This window comes from Lottia gigantea, assembly GCF_000327385.1.
Source record: "Lottia gigantea unplaced genomic scaffold LOTGIsca_207, whole genome shotgun sequence".
NCBI lineage: Eukaryota > Metazoa > Mollusca > Gastropoda > Lottiidae > Lottia > Lottia gigantea.
In genome coordinates, this window is record NW_008708442.1 from 176,572 (window position 1) to 193,260 (window position 16,689).

A 16,689-nucleotide genomic window follows, 5' to 3' on the forward strand; every position below is an offset into this window, starting at 1 on the left:
ACGTCCACATTATAATGTGGGCGTATAAAAATCATAATGCCACCTATAACAGACTAACAGCCCGCCAATTGAGTGAATAATGAATTTCAATATAAGAAAACTACTCTGCTGATCCAGACCATGTATACAAATTTCTCAATGAAGTTTTGTTTCATCATAATCCTGTATGAGAATCAAACCCTTCCTTTCTCGGAAATATAACACTTAGGCAATATATATTTTAATAATTTTAACTTTTTGTATGTACATATATACATATATTTTAACATCTGGAAATATACACAAACCATATCACATTAAAGGTACTTGATACACATTTTTACATACCATTTAAAGGAATATTACCCGAGCAGCATAAAATTTATATTTTAACTTGCCTGATGTCATAACTATACAACAAAATCCATGTATTTGATGATAAATCCATCAAAAACTAAGAAGTTTTATGGATTATCGGATTATAGAGGGATTTTTTTGTATAGTTATGACATCAGGTAAGTCCAATGATGAAAATATGCTTATTTTGTCCAAGTTTGGTCATCCTAAGAGGAGGTAGTATTCCTTTAAAGGAATCATTTCTAATAACGTCAAGCAGAAATACTTGCTGTATAAGATTTTTAAAAGTTACTTTTCGGAAAGAGGTCGCCTCCGATAGCACCGATAGCACAATCCAATCAAATTGCCACATTTCGTGATACAAGAAAAGAGCCAAGGAAGTCAAGGTTTTAGACGCAGTTTGTTATAACTCGACATTGTGGAGATGAAATTAAACGGGATCATCAATTTGTATCATCAATCTCAAATTTGATCTTTTTCTTTCTATACGTCTTCCAAGTGTGCAAGTTCGACATCTTATAATGTAACGATAACAACATGCACCTTTATCAACTTCGTTTGTTCTTGAACTTTACTGGAGGCTCAGACGGTCTTCACATTATTTTTCGTTTCTTAATTTCGTGTGAGAGCTCTAGAAATCTCAATTCACATAATTGGTTGTTGCGGTATAAACAATGGCGCCACTGTGTAAATTTTACCCTTTAAAAATTTCAAAAATTGTCTTAAACTTTTCTTCGACGATTCTAAGCCGCTTTCAATCCTCCACACTGAGTATTCTTTCAGCAACTCGTCCCGAGGTAAACGCTTGATATGTTCAAACGCCTTAAGACGAGCCTTTCCAACAACGTCCACTGACTTCTTCCTTCTTTTTGGAAGGGCGTGTGACGTCACTGGCTGTTGTCGAAGTTCGCCCGATAAAAGTGGTGTCGGTCTTCCGGCTTGTGAATTTCGAGCTTGGTTCTGTTGAGCCATTAGACGTGCCATCATTTGATTTTCCGCTCGTAAACCTAATTGAGGACTTTGCAGTTTGCCGAAAAGAGGATTTTGAGCTTGCACTTGAGATTGCATTTTTGCAAAGTGTGGATTTTGTCTGAGTTTTGCCATAAGTTGTACTTGAGCCTGTAATTGCTGCTGAGGCGTCATCTGTTGAGCCTTGACCGGTGGAGGAGTTGTAGGTTTTGGAATAATTTCAGGTCCGTACCCGGCACCTCGTGGGATAAATTCCTTCATGACTGGATCATAATAACCCAGAGCTTCCTTCAGAGTTTTCGGTGCTGGGGTGGCAAGCTGTATTGGGGCTATCGGTTTTGATTTTGGATTCATCATTTCCATGATCTTGGCCATCGGCATGGCTTCACCGCCTTGCATTTGATTCATCATCATCATCGTCATAAGCATATCATTACCACCACCGCCTCCCCCACTGTAGGGAGCAGCTCCCGCCGGAAGAAGTCGTGCAGCTTCATTTCGCAATAAACTTTTAGTGTTTGGAGGCTGACCGACGAATTGTGGTCTTGTATTTATCCCCGGAATCTCAGATACTTTTGATACGAGCTCGTTTTGTCGATTGGTCGGAGAAACTACGGTTTTAGCTTTTATTTGGGCATCTTGTCTCGCATTTGGAGGGGTTGCTGTGTTTCTTGTATTTAGTTGAGTATCTTTTGAATTCGCTTGAGAAGCTGAGTTTGTGGCAGTAGGTCGAGCAGTTTGTCGGACCTCTGATGACTGTCTGATTTGTTGACGGACCTCGGCTGGTAAAGTACGTGGTTGTTGAGGAATCGGTTGATGAGCTACTGTTGTTGGTCGTACGTGGGCTTGTTGGGGATGTTGATATCCGGCGGGTTGATTGGTTTGCAAACTTTGATGAGCTTGTCCACGGGGTTGCTGTTGACGTTTGCGAGCTTCTGAATTTTGTGTTGTCCCTGGATTTTGTTGAATGTACACAGCCCATTCGGCATTTTTGGAGCCTGGAGGATATATTGATTTATGTGTATCTTGATGGTTTAGTTTAACCCGGGTTCTAGGAATTCGTGGATGAATGACAAAATTTGGTTGATTGGGTTGCTGAGCTCTGACAGGCTGACTCTGATGATGGTGATGCCGAGTTTGAAGATGTGGGTTTTGGACACTGCTTGGTTGCTGCTTCTGGTTTCGTGTAGATTTCAATGGGTTGATCAGGTCAGCTGCTACGATAGAAGGTTGTTGAATGGTTGGCTGACGAGCAGTTTGAGTTGGAATGTTTTGAAACATGTTATTGGCTGTTTGTGAATCATTGGATTGTTGCATAGGGGCACTGCTATGGCTGGTAGAAGTCTTGGTATCTGGGTTGGTGCCAATAGGTAAAGATTTCAAACTATGTCGCTTCATAGCTTCTTGAATGGACTGTAGATTGGACTGGTTTGGAACAACCCCACCGGACATTTTCCGTATCTGTTCCATAAGTCTAGCTGCATTGGACGTAAGTCCGGGAGTGGGTCTAGGTTGTAGTGGTTCTGTTAAGGGTTTTTGCCATTCATTCAGCGTATTGTTACTTGCTGGTTCTGCGGACAGAACTGGCAGGACTGGTATTTGAGGACGCTTATTTGTTGCCGCATATGTTGCTTGATGGCCTAGTTGGAACCGTGGATCATTGTATGCCCGATGAGCTAACTGCTGTTGATATATTTGCCTTGGGTCGAGTACTGTTTGCTGAGAGTTGAGACTTGTTTGAGGAAAATGCCGAAGTCTTGGATCAAACGGTGGCTGTTGAGCACTGGAAGTAAGATAGTGCGGCATACCTGATGACGGGGTTAATCCTTGACTGTTAGGAGCCACTGGGCTCCCTGGAAGTCTACTGGCAAGGAACTGCTTATACTGTTCAGAAATTATTGTCTTTGGAGAGCTGGGAGATGGATTCGATGGTAGAGATGCTGGGGCGTTGTGCTCTTTACTTGTTGAAATTTGTTGACTCGGATGGAAGTGGATCTGATCCTTTGGACTTACAACGTTGGTTGGTGGTTGTGTGGACGGCTCTTGAGTACCATATTGATATTTAGGAACATTTTGTATTGTGTTGACGTTTGGTGGAAGTTGGGAGGTGGTCCTGACGGTGTTTGTGGGCTGTGAAGACTTCAATCCAAACCGATCCGTCGAGCCTACACCTTGGTTTCCTGTCTCAGGGTTATCCGAGATGACGGTCGTTGCAATCGCACTAGGAATGGGCAATGAGGGAATTCCACTTCCGCTTGAGGCGTTTTGCTCAGGAACCAGTACCTCTGCAGGGTTTGATGCAATGGTCGGTTTTGTAGGAACGGTCTTAATGGTATTGGTTCTCATGAAAAGATCGGTCATGTCGGGAATCATAGGAAGAGATTGAGTTGTTGGTAGGTCATTGGCTCCAATGGGTATCACCCTACCGGACGTCCCTCCGTTATCGATTGGCAGTTGATTAGTATCAGATTCAGAAGGAACCACTTCAGGATCTTTGCTAGTTGGTGATGAATTTTCCGGCGTCAGTGTTGCTTGAGAATTAAATATTGCTTTAGTGGGCATCTGTGCGGTAATTTCGGGAAAAGATACTGAGTTGCGTGTCGTTGCTAAGGGCTGTTCAGCTTGTTTGCCGCCTGGACTAGAGTCTAACATTGGTGCACTACCCCCAACCGAAAGAGCTGTTTGCATCATAAATGGATTCGAAGTTTGACCAGGAACACCATCAGCGTTTGATAATGAATTTTGTGGTATGCTTGGTGAACTTTTTGAATCCCATAGTTGTTTTTGGCTGACTGTAAGTTGTGAAGATTGTCCTGCATCAACTGTAGTTGTGTGTGGTGTTACATCCAGTACAGCATCTGTCAGAGTCGTTGAATATTCTGATAATGTTCTGGGATTGGTAGGGGCTACATTCACGAAACCGCTTGGTAAGGTTTCAAGATTGACAGGTGCTACATTCATTGAACTGCTTGGTAATATTTCAGTATTGGTAGGGGATACATTCACTGAACCGCTTTGTAATGTTTCAATATTGGCAGGGACTACATTCATTGAACCGCTTGGTAAAGTTTCAGTAATGGTAGGTGTGGCATTCATTGTACCGCTTGGTAATGTTTCAGTATTGGTAGGTATTGCATTCATTGTACCGCTTGGTAATGTTCCAGTATTGGTAGGGGCTAAATTCATTGAACCGCTTGGTAAAATTTCAGTATTGGCAGGTGTTGCATGCATTGAACCGCGTGGTAATGTTTCAGTATTGGTGGTTGCTGCATTCATGAGTCCGCTTGGTATCGTTCCAGTATTGGTAGGGACTACATTCATTGAACTGCTTGGTAATGTTCCAGTATTGGTAGGGTCTACATTCATGGAACCGCTTGGTAATGTTCCAGTATTGGTGGTTACTACATTCATGAGTCCGCTTGGTAATGTTCCAGTATTGGTAGGGGCTACATTCATTGAACCGCTTGGTAATGTTTCAGTTTTGGTGGTTGCTGTATTCATGAGTCCGCTTGGTAATGTTCCAGTATTGGTGGTTGCTACATTCATGAGTCCGATTGGTAATGTTCCAGTATTGGTAGGGGCTGCTTTCATGGAACCGCTTGGTAATGTTCTAGTATTGGTGGTTGCTACATTCATGAGTCCGCTTGGTAATGTTCCAGTATTGGTAGGGGCTGCATTCATTGAACCGCTTGGTAATGTTTCAGTATTGGTGGTTGCTGCATTCACGAGTGCGCTTAGCAATGTTCCAGTATTGGTTGGGGCTACAATCCCAGAACCATTTGGCAATGTTTCAGGATTGATAGGGGATATATTCGTGGAATCAGTTGGTAAGGTTTCAGGATTAGTATGGGTCTCGTTTAGGGAACCGCTTGGTAATGTTCCAGGATTGTTAAGGGCCACACTCACGGAACCGCTTGGTAAAATTTTAGGATTGTTAGGGGCTATATTCATGGAACCGCTTGGTAAGGTTTCAAGATTTTTAGTGGGCTACATTCACGGAACCGCTCGGTAAAGTTTCAGTATTGGTGGTTGCTACATTAATGGAAACGCCTGGAAATGTTCCGATATTGGAAAAGGCTATATTCTTGGAATCGGTCAGTAATGTTTCAGGATTCGTTCGGGCTACATTCGGGGGACTTCTTGGTAAATATTTAGTATTGGTTGGGTCTACATTCAAGGACCCGCTTGGTAAAGTATTAGGCTTGGTAGGTTCTACATTCTTAGAACCTCTTGGTAATGTTTCAGTTATTGAAGGAGCTACATTTACATAATTGCTTGATAATGTTGCTGGATTTGTATTCACCGAACTATCTGGTATGGGTCCAATATTGGTTTGGGCTACATCCATAAAAGCGCTTGGTAATGATTCAGGATTGGTGGGGATTACATTCATTGAACCGCCTGGTAAGGGCCAAGTATTGGTGGGGGATACATTCATTGAACCGCCCGATAAGGTCCCAGTATTGGTTGAAGCTTCGTTTGCAGCACCTTCTGGTATGGCGCCAGTATTGGTTGGGCCGTCTGGTGAAATACCAGTATTCGGTGAAGCTGAGTTGAATGTAGTTCGGGGTGTAGTTCCGATGTATCTGGGGGGGATATCCGAGTAATGGTCAGGAATACTCCCAAAATTAGCTGTTGGTAAGTCCATGTGGTGCTCTGGTAATAGTTTAACGTCGGGGAGAGTTAAATCGATTGTTGGTTCTAGAACGAATCTGTTGGATGGAATGACAAGATCCACTGAATTGTTTAGTATGGGCGCATAGCCAGACTCTGTCTGACTCCTGGGTACAGTTGTGGGATGATCTACTGTTTTTGGTGTTGACCCGGTATCTTGTTGTTGTGAGTCCACAGTAGGTGCTGAATAAAATCTTGTATTGGTAGTTGGTGCTCCAGCTCCAAATCCTAGTGAAATATCTGGAAACCCTTCAGAGATTCTGGAGTTGATCATAGTCATATCTTGGTTGGATAGTTGCCCGCGATGGGTGGATGATAGGTCAAGATGATTATCCTGAATATTGGTCTCGGTTCCTTGCGGTGCAACATTATCTGGAGATGCTAAAATACGTTGTGGAAGCGAGCCTTGGGCCGATGTTCCCTTGCCCTTTGGTGGCAAATCTTGAGCATGGTTTGGTGATGTTCCAGTATTCAGTGGCGGTAAATCTTGAGCATGATTTGATAATGTGACAGAGCTTTGGGGAGGTAAATCCATAGTGTGATCCGGTAATGAGCCTATGTTGGGATCCATCGCATCATTTTTTAAAACGCCAGGGTTCAGTGTCAGTAAATCCATAACGTCCTTTGGTAAAGCACTAGAATATTTGTTTGGGGGTAAAGTACTTGGACTTGTTGGTAAATCCATTGTGTGATCCGGTAATGTACTTGGAGCGATTGGTATATTTGAATCCGGTCCGGGCAATGCTCCAGTTCTCAGGGGTGGAAGGTCCATAGCATGATCTGGCAGAGGACCACTACTGTCTGACGATGATGGACGTGGTTCATTTAAATTCGTTGTACCAACAGCTTTGTCTGTAAGAAATCCGTTGTTGGAAGGTGGAAGATCCATGGCATGATCTGGAAGCACTCCGTTGTTAGAATTATGAACTGATGTTCCAGTTGGTAGGCCTGATGTCGGGTCGAATGACGGTAATGGGAAATTGCTGGTACCAATGACTGAAGGGACGTTTGTCGGTCCATCACTTCTGTCGAAATTTGTAAGATCAAAATTGGATGATCCTGCTTTGAAGGGTATGGGATTTGTGCCAAAATCTGTTGACAATGTTGGTATAGCATCAAGTGACTGTGGATTGAAGTTTGTAGGAGAAAAGGCACCGAATTCGTTTGTGGATGGGTTATACGGTGCTGTTTCCATGTTAGCAATCAACTGTTGGTCTGGACTTATTCCAGATGAAGGTGGTCGGAAACTCATCGATTCGCCTTGGAAAAGTTCGAAAGGGGCTGGAGTTGGCGGTAGTCCTACGCTGTATTCTGGTTGCGTAAGGACAAACTGTGTAGTTCCGGAAAGGGTGTTTCCACTTACTGGTGCCGACCCGGGCACGCCGAGGATGTTGACACCGCTACTTACTCCTAATGAGGAACTTGACTGTGGATCAAATCGTGAACTTGAACCACCAAAATCTTTCAGGGCTACGTTGCTACCGGAGTTGGAAGCAGGGTTATTGTTCATCAGATCGACGACGAATTGGTCGCTACTCGGTTGACCAATATCCAATTGTGTAGTAATGGCTGAACCTCCGATTGCAGCTGGTCGTGAGTGTCCAATACGACTATAATCGGTTCCAGTCGCCAGTATGTTAACGGAGCCCGTTGTTGGAACGGTGAGGTCACTTTGAGGAATTCCAAGTGAACCTGGAAATAAAAAGAACTTATTAAGTATTCAAGAGAAACAAACATTCACTAGGATTATGATATCGAATTGACTAATTGAGTTCACGCCACGCCTCGGACAGACCATCCGCACCAGGAAAATCTGGAAGTATAGACCTAAACTGAACGTGTGAACAAAGGCAGATGATGATGGCACAACAAGGCGTATATCTTTACAAGAGAAGTATATCAGGAATGACAGAAAACGAAGAAAGCAAAGTTTATTGTTCTTGGCGTTAATGCTTTCGCCATATCGAACCAATGATAATTTAGTTCATTTTATTTAAATGATTTTAACATTGATATTCAGATTAACAAACGCTCTTCTATAGTGTAATGAAGAATAATATATGTACAAAAATATGTGGTATGCTTTGTTTGTTGTTACTTTGTAGAGCAATTAAAATCAATCAATAAAATCAAGATTAGATTAATTTTGTTAGCACTGATAGCCACCACAATATACAAAAAGCTGGTGTCATAATCGACTTGTTTTTGTGTGTTCCTGTGAATTGTACTTTTATCAATGTACCAATAAATATTATTATAGAAGCTATAAGCGTCCCTGCTACACTTTCAATGTCTTGAAAAATCGGAATGGTGTAAATATACGCTATAAGTGTTAAGAAATTCTCTTATGAACGAAGTTTCGCGAAGTTTCGCTGCGCGCCAATTAACTGTGTATATTTTGAAATATTATGATAAAGAGTTGAAAATAAAGCTAACTGTGAAAATGGTATAACCAAATGAATAAAATAAGGATTACTCTCTCTACCGACGACAAAATTGACTCCAAAACGCATATATTAATGAGCAATGGGAGAATGTATTAAGCTACAAATTGAGGGTTTTATTCGTTTGGCGTGGGGGTTGTTTCATTCTAAACTGGCAAACACTTCCTCATTAACACTGCGTAAGAATATGTTTCATGACAATAATTATCCATCAAAAGTGAAAATAAATTGTCCAGATTTTAGTAAAGCATCACTCAGTGTCAAAAATTGGATCATATATTTCATTTTTATATAAAAATAATTAGTTTCATGCATGTTTTTGATTGCTGTGTCACGAACTTAATCAATCCGGGGTACTTGGTCTATTTGATCATAAGATCACGTCACTATCGCAAGTACCATTTAGTTTGATCAGAAGCTAATAGAAGAGATCGACAATAACTCATGGATATTCCTCTATTGTGTAAACCGTTTGAAACTTTGACTTCATCTATGTATCATTCGGTTTCTCAATCAAGATATGTTTTGTACGAGATAAAAGTTCACATCGATAGACATTTAAAAGAAAATTATCAAAGTCTTTAACCTGTAAATGTGTGTAAGATGAGAGAAAGGACTTATTATTTTCAATATACCCATGTATTCGCTTAAGGGATGTTTTGAAATACAGACAAATCACATGTTCCGTAAAAAGTCACAAATTGCCGTTCAATTTTCACCTATACAGTGGCGTATTTAGGCGGTAATTTTTGGGCCATAAAAAATGGAAAAGTTATTCTACTTCCACTTCTAAATCGTTCTTTGGCTCCCATATTAGAAAATTGAAAACACCCCACCATGATTCGTGTCCAAAAAAATCCGCAAAAGGGCACCGCTGCGTTTGCATACCCCTCTCCCCCGTCAATGAAATTCTCGCTCACACACGCGCTTGTACTATATACTAGAATTCACAAAAATAAAGAAATCATTACCCTATGTAGTGTCAACACGAATCTTAATTTTCTGACAAAAACTAAAATTTATGGTGCCCTGTAGCTATTTAGAACATAGATTTCAGTTGTAAAATTACAACATTAACATAATTTCACGAAATTCGTCAGAAAACAATACGCTGTTTAGGTCACGCATTAAAACAATTACACTAGAAATTTCTTTTCAACTCAAAATTCAAAATTCTCTCAATTGTAAGAATTTCAAAAGAAAATTTCAAATTTCCAGCAATTATTGTTCCAAATTACAATCGAAGAAGTAAGAAATTTTAACCCAAAAGTAGTATTTCCCATCCGAAAGTTGGAACTGCGATTTCAAACATGAAATTTTCATCCAAAAGTTTAAAGTGATACTACGTCTTAGAATGAAGATAAAATTTAAGAATTTTAAATTGGCAAATAAGAGCCAGTAGATATACCTGGTGTCATCAATAACTTAACAGCATCCTTATATAATCGGCAAAATCCAAAAAACTTAGTAATTATCCATAAATATGCAATTAACTATAGAAAAACGCTTATCAAGATTAAGCGTTTTTCAAAAATTACTTAGTTTTTTATGAATTTTCCAATTTTCCAGATTTTACAGGGATTCTATTGAACCTTTATGACACCAGGAAAGTTCACTGATATTGACCATTCTTGAGAACTTAAATTTTATGTTCATTCTAAGACGTAGTATCACTTTAAACTACGATATCAAACATGAAATTTTCATCGAAAAGTTAGAACTGCGATCCCAAACATGAAATTTTCATCGAAAAGTTAGAACTGCGATCCCATACATGAAATTTTCATCCAAAAGTTAGAACTGAGATCCCAAACATGAAATTTTCATCCAAAAGTTGGAACTCCGATATTAAACATGAAATTCTCATCCAAAAGTTGGAACTGCGATATTAAACATGAAATTTTCATCCAAAAGTTGGAACTGCGATATTAAACATGAAATTTTCATCTAAAAGTTGGAACTCCGATATTAAACATGAAATTTTCATCCAAAAGTTGGAACTCCGATATTAAACATGAATTTTTCATCCAAAAGTTGGAACTGCGATATTAAACATGAAATTTTCATCCAAAAGTTGGAACTGCGATATCAAACATGAAGTTTTCATCCAAAAGTTGGAACTGCGATATCAAACATGAAGTTTTCATCCAAAAGTTGGAACTGCGATATCAAACATGAAATTTGCATCCAAATGTTGGAACTGCGATATCAAACATGAAGTTTTCATCCAAAAGTTGGAACTGCGAGCGATATCAAGCATGAAATTTTCATCCAAAAGTTGGAACTACGATATCAAACATGAAATTTTGCATCCTAATGTAGGAACGGGTTAATGTCGCAGTGTTAAATGAACTCTAGTAAATTATATACAATTTTAACTTACCTTTGTAAAGCAGTAATAACAATAACCATACGAAACTTTTATCCATGGCCGCCATCCAACCTTGAAAATATAAATAAATACTGCTGAACAAATATCCTAGGCTTCTGGCCTTCTCTTATATAAGTCTGTTACTCCGGTCTGTTGGTCACCTTGTTCGTTCCACTCTTTAATTTTAAATGAATTAAGATGGCGAGAGTGGGCTAAAGGCATACGACATTGTGACAAGGCGGCAGACGAACACAATGACGTAGATTGACAGATTGTCAAAATCACTTCAAAAGACAAGCCGAAAAGATGACGATTTATCATCATTATTCAGATTAAATATGTTTAAAGTTCATCATCATGAATTTCCGATTATGATCATCACCCTGAGATGGGCGAAATAAAAGAGATGTCTAAAGAGGCCTGAAACTGAAACTGGGGTTACAAACAGAGAGCAGACTGATTTAATTTGGGGGCGACAAAAATGTATAAAAATCATATTTTGAAATTTCTTAGAAATGTGGTGGGGGTACAATCTATTTTTCAAAGGGGGCGCGAGGGTATACTCCTTGTGGCACCCCAAACCCCACAAAGAGATAGGGTGGAAAGAAAATGGCTGAGAAGGTTTGGGTTTGAGTATTTTTTACTTTTTGGGTGCCATTCCATGTATCTAGGGGGTCGAGAAACAAAAATAGTTGGTGTGGTTTGTCTTCCTTTGGTGTACTTCCTCCTTCCAGCTATTATTGTGTTTCGGACAGTAATGAAGTAGTCGAAAGATTTATCCCTCACATTCCAACGGCCACAACTAACTCCGATTGCACTCAAATATTTCAATTTTGTAAATAACTATCAAATATTTTGGACATCCGGATTACTTAATAGTCTTCAAAGACGAGGTCAAAGTCAAGCCATGTCTGAAACGTATAGATGCAACCGTCAAGGGCTATTTTGGGGATTTTAAATCAGGAAATGAAATAAATGGAGTGTTACGTCGTACTTTTCTGCACCTAACTGACCAAGGAAACTTGGAAAATATTATTTGTATTATTTCATATTTAGTATTTATAACGACAAATTAGAACCTATATAAATTAGTATTATACAAAATGACAACATTTTATAATTAATGGCAACTTATTCGTGAGTTTTTGTAGATTTGTCATCAAAAACGTGATAGAATTGAAAAAAATATACTAATGTCGATGTCGGATGGAAAGGAAATGAAATATTACGTCATTATGATTTCCTTTTTATTTCACTAATTGGGCTAATAAAAGAAATAGATTTTTACACCATATTATTTTTACCTGGATGTGTTGATGAAATGGAGTTTTATATCCTACTATTTAGACCTTATTGGTATTCAATTATACATTTTTTATTCACTGAGCCACCGCATATGAAGTTATATTTAATCAGACATAAAGACTATGATATTTTGACATGACAATAATTGTAGTTTCCCCTTAAAATTCACCTGCATATTTTTCAAAACAAAATTTCTAACTAAAACGCCTAGCAGATGTTTTATAACGCATAACTTCATTAGCTTACAGGGAAACTGTCTGCGATCATTTGACCCCATATATTTTTCGTCAAACCCATAAACCAATGCATTTTTTTTTATCAAAGAACGGGCTCTACGCAACTCACCACGCTTAGTTAACAATAACACCATAAGAACGTGGGTGCAGTAGAAAGGTTGTAAGATTACAGTGGGAAATAAAAATATCAGGAAAAAACTAAAGAAATTGTAACCTAATTTGGGTTTTAATTAGTATGCGTGAACCTATCCGCGTAAAATAAAAACCCTTAAGGCCCAGTCATCCTCGTAAAATATTGTTGTTATAAGGAACAGCTTGTAGACAGAATCTTCAATGACATTAGTTGTTATCTTTGTAAAATAGGTTTGTTTATTTCGATTATCGTAAATTCCATGTATTTTGTGCCAATCCAAAAGTTGTGAAAAGAGTTTGTACAACAAAATCATTATGTTGTAGTGTATCGTGTAACATAACAATTGCAGCTTGGTAATATTTATGTTAGTAATATGAAGTCAAGCCTAGTTAACATGAGCCTAGATTATCTGAAGCTGTTCCAATGGAGACTCTATACACGCTATAAACAGAATCGTTCTCGGTCCGGACAAGGCAGTGAAAAAATGTCCATTTACATTACAGTAAAATCAAGTGGTCTGAGAACGGTTAGTGTGTAATTCGAAACCGTTCACAGCAAGCTTACCTGTGGAACTCTTCTTAAAGAAGTTGAATTTTATCATTGTGGTCACCCAGGTATACATAATAATGACATTGAATAATGAAGAAATTCCGCGGGAAAATGTGATGCCGCTTATTGGGCAGTAATCCGTTTTGAGAGAGGTTGGAGTTTAGATTGCACCAATTTATCGAGTTCATTCTGAGAACCGTTTCTCTTGGAGGGCAAGAATTGAAACGGATTTCAGATTGCATACCACTTTACATGGCTAAAAAGTCAGCCGTTCCGGTTAATTTTTGTAATGTCAAAGGGGTTATAATAACCATGTTTGATTATATAATCTCGGGCCTGCTTTACACCAGCAGGGATTGTCAATTACTATAAATAACTGAGTTGGTGGTACTTAGTTGACATTTCAAACATGATATTACAGACAATAACAAGCTATTATGAGCCATTATTTCGGGTTATATAAGCTAGTTAGGACCGATAACAATTCATCTTGACGCTTTGTGGTGTTTAACTGCCAAACTGGTTAGTAGTAATGGATGTCGTTAAAGATGTACAGTAGCCTGTTAATGTCCAGCTTTAAACTTTGTTTTTTTTTAGTGTAATAAATTAAATTGGGGTTACGTGGACGCCATAGCTACACATCGATTGCATCGAAATTTACAATGTTCGACGTACTTCAGCAAAGACATCACGTAAAGTTCCCAATGTTCTAACCGGCTGTGCTTCAGAACCACATTCGGCAATGCTCGGTAGTTTCTGTATATTGTGTTGCAGAGCGATAGCAGAACTTTCACAGTAGACCGTTTGACTGAACCTTCACGTTCCATTCATTTGGGAGATAGATTCAGCCTTACGGACACTGTCCAACATGGAGATTGGAGTAATCTATAAATCAAACGCGAAACGAAACATTCAGATTTGAAACTGACATCCACTTACCTTCCTAACAATATATCCAAATCTAAATCACAACTAATTCTGAATTAGGCATTTAATATAACACAATATTCAACTTTTTTGAAACGAATTACGGTGTACTTATTTCTTACGTGCTTAATGAGGTAAAATACTCGATAAAAATTTGGTATTTATATATAATATCATCAGAAATTTTGGACAATTGATATATGGGACAAATAAATCTCTACTTTAGTCAGTCTACGACCTCTGAGTTCATTAGGTGAAATGGCGCAGATTTTTTATCAAATTTGGTCTATTTTGGAATATTGATGACTTAATTATGACGACGGTAATCTAAACTGTCGATTTATGACCTATTAGATTGATCGCTATTTTCGTATACCCTTAATTTGTGATTTATTGACTTTATGGTATACCAGAATGAATTGTTACCGCCATCTTAGTACACACCATGCAGTTGCCATGTATGCCACCATCTTAGAACCCCCAATCGATCCCGAGTTCTAATGTTTTATTTGAAGGGATACAGTCTTAGGTGTACGCTTCGAAAGCCTGTTTAAGGGGGCAGGAGGGAGGCTGGTTTGCCCGAAAATTTTGAAGGTTTGAGATGTCGGGCTAAGCATTACTCCGAGCTCCGAAGGCACGAGTCTGCAAAAACACTACTTGTCTGCCCTATGGATACAGTCGTCTGGAATATTCCGTATATTGGCTTGTTTCAGATATAAGCTTTGTAGCTTTTCATATTGAATATTCAACACCAGGTCCGATTGCAATGTTGGTAGATTGAGATTCTGATGTTTGAAGATATCGAAATAGCAAAATGCAATTAATAGCTTAGATACTATATCAAAAAGCTCAATTTCACCTATCTGTAACATTTTTTAAAAATAATATCTTACGCCTAGTTCAGATGCAATTCAAGCCCGAATGTCGTCACTTTTTGCCTGTAAATATCGCCGAATTAAGTGCTCGAGACGACAGTGCCTCTTTAAACCTCGGTATGGGGTCCCTATGTTCTATAGAAATTAAATAGATTAGTCAACATCAATGCATACAATACACGTACAAAGTCATTGCGATATGACATATCTTGGGACAATTATTCAACCGTGTTTGACAACCAAATAAATATTATACACATTTCAATAGATTAGTTCGTATTTCATTTAAAGGAACAGTTTGGTTAATATTTTTCAATGTGATAGAGGCTTCAAAAGATTTATGTATTTTGCAAAAAAAAGAAATTGTACTTTGTTGACAAAATTGCCATTTGTAAAGAATTTTGATATTTGTTGACAAAATTTTGTAGTTTGTAAACGAAAAAGCATCAACTATATGTTGTCAATCATTTTGAAAATCAAAATCTTAAAGTATTTTGGTGACAAATTGTCATTTTAAAGTATGTTTGTATTATGTTAACTAAGTTTGTATTTGGAGAGTTCACGGAGCAATGTTAATGTTAATTTGATATTTCAGATTATCAATTGAGCATCAAATAGCTATATAGTTTTGTATCTTTGTATCAGTCATCTCGGGATGTCTATAGGAGAGTTCACATAGCTCATAATGTTTATATGGTATTTTCTATTTTTTTTGTATAACTTAATTGACAAGGCTAACAAGTCGCTTGAAGTGTGGATATGATTTTGTATATGATTAAAGCTAGGTAGCTAGGTAACTAAGTATAGCGGGATTAGTAGGTTTTAGTATATTGTTATTTTTATAATCGTACAATTCAGTCAATACTAACTGTACACAACTAGTTAAATCAATAATTGCGACCTGAGTCGGTGCTTCTATGGGAAAGTGATTGTTACCTCGGCCAGTGCTTCTTTAAGACATTATAACAACCTATACCAACTAAAATAGGATTAATTGTCTCGTCAAGTTTTTCACAACTAGACTGCCGTGTATTTGACTATATAATAATAATAAAGTTACTAAGGTAAGCATGATATATTTCTGTATTGAAAGGATTGTAAAGGGGTTTTCTAAATTATTTATGTTTATCGGGGACATTGATAGCATCTATTTGCACCATTCCAATTTGATCAGACGTCTGTGATTCCTGCAATTCCACATAAGATGACGTCACTATTCGGACCTCAAGTAATAGAGTCCTACGCACACGTGAGTCAACAGCTCAACTATTTGTCACGAATAATTGAACTGTTCAAATGCATTAAATATTCTATATTATACCGTGTATCGTGTACTATAATGATGTATATTAATGTTACATGCAATTTCATGTAAATTTTATTTGTGTCTTTATTATAGTTTTCATCAGGTTCTTAAGCGTTGTATTCTTTATCATAAATATATACCTCTTTCCCTGTGAATTATTACTATGTATTATCATTTAAACGCCTGTTTAATTCTGTAATTTTGTATCTTTTCCAAATGTATCAGTGGTTGTATGATGCCTTTAATGGGTTTATTTGATACAATAAACTTATCTTATCTAATCTTATCTTATGTTATCCAAGCGCTTTGACATCTATGTGGCCCGCGTAGGCAAACAGTGGCTTTTCTACAAGGGTAGGGGGAGAGGGGGTGGGGCACACTGCTGAGTTATTTTTTTTAGTCCTGGCTACAGTTTCAAATTTTTATTGTCATTGAGTTCTCCGGTGCCTATACAATTTTGTGGCCCTCACTCGGCCGCCCACCTTATGATTTCCAAGGCATGAATGGAGACGCCTCTAACTCCTGCTCCAGCTGCTACTAACAAAATGCAAATTCGTCATTATT

General features: G+C 38.3%; 1 protein-coding gene across 1 annotated transcript; it reads right to left on the reverse strand.

Moving 5' to 3' along the window:
• Window positions 1-981: 981 nt before the first annotated feature.
• Window positions 982-13,069, reverse strand: LOTGIDRAFT_174652 (hypothetical protein; the record flags this gene model as incomplete). The annotated part of the gene is made up of 4 exons (XM_009053994.1): window positions 982-3,590; window positions 5,839-7,671; window positions 10,807-10,866; window positions 13,033-13,069. The coding sequence occupies 4 exons, from the start codon at window positions 13,067-13,069 to the stop codon at window positions 982-984; spliced, it is 4,539 nt and encodes a 1,512-aa protein (XP_009052242.1).
• Between the last annotated feature and the right edge of the window lie 3,620 nt (window positions 13,070-16,689).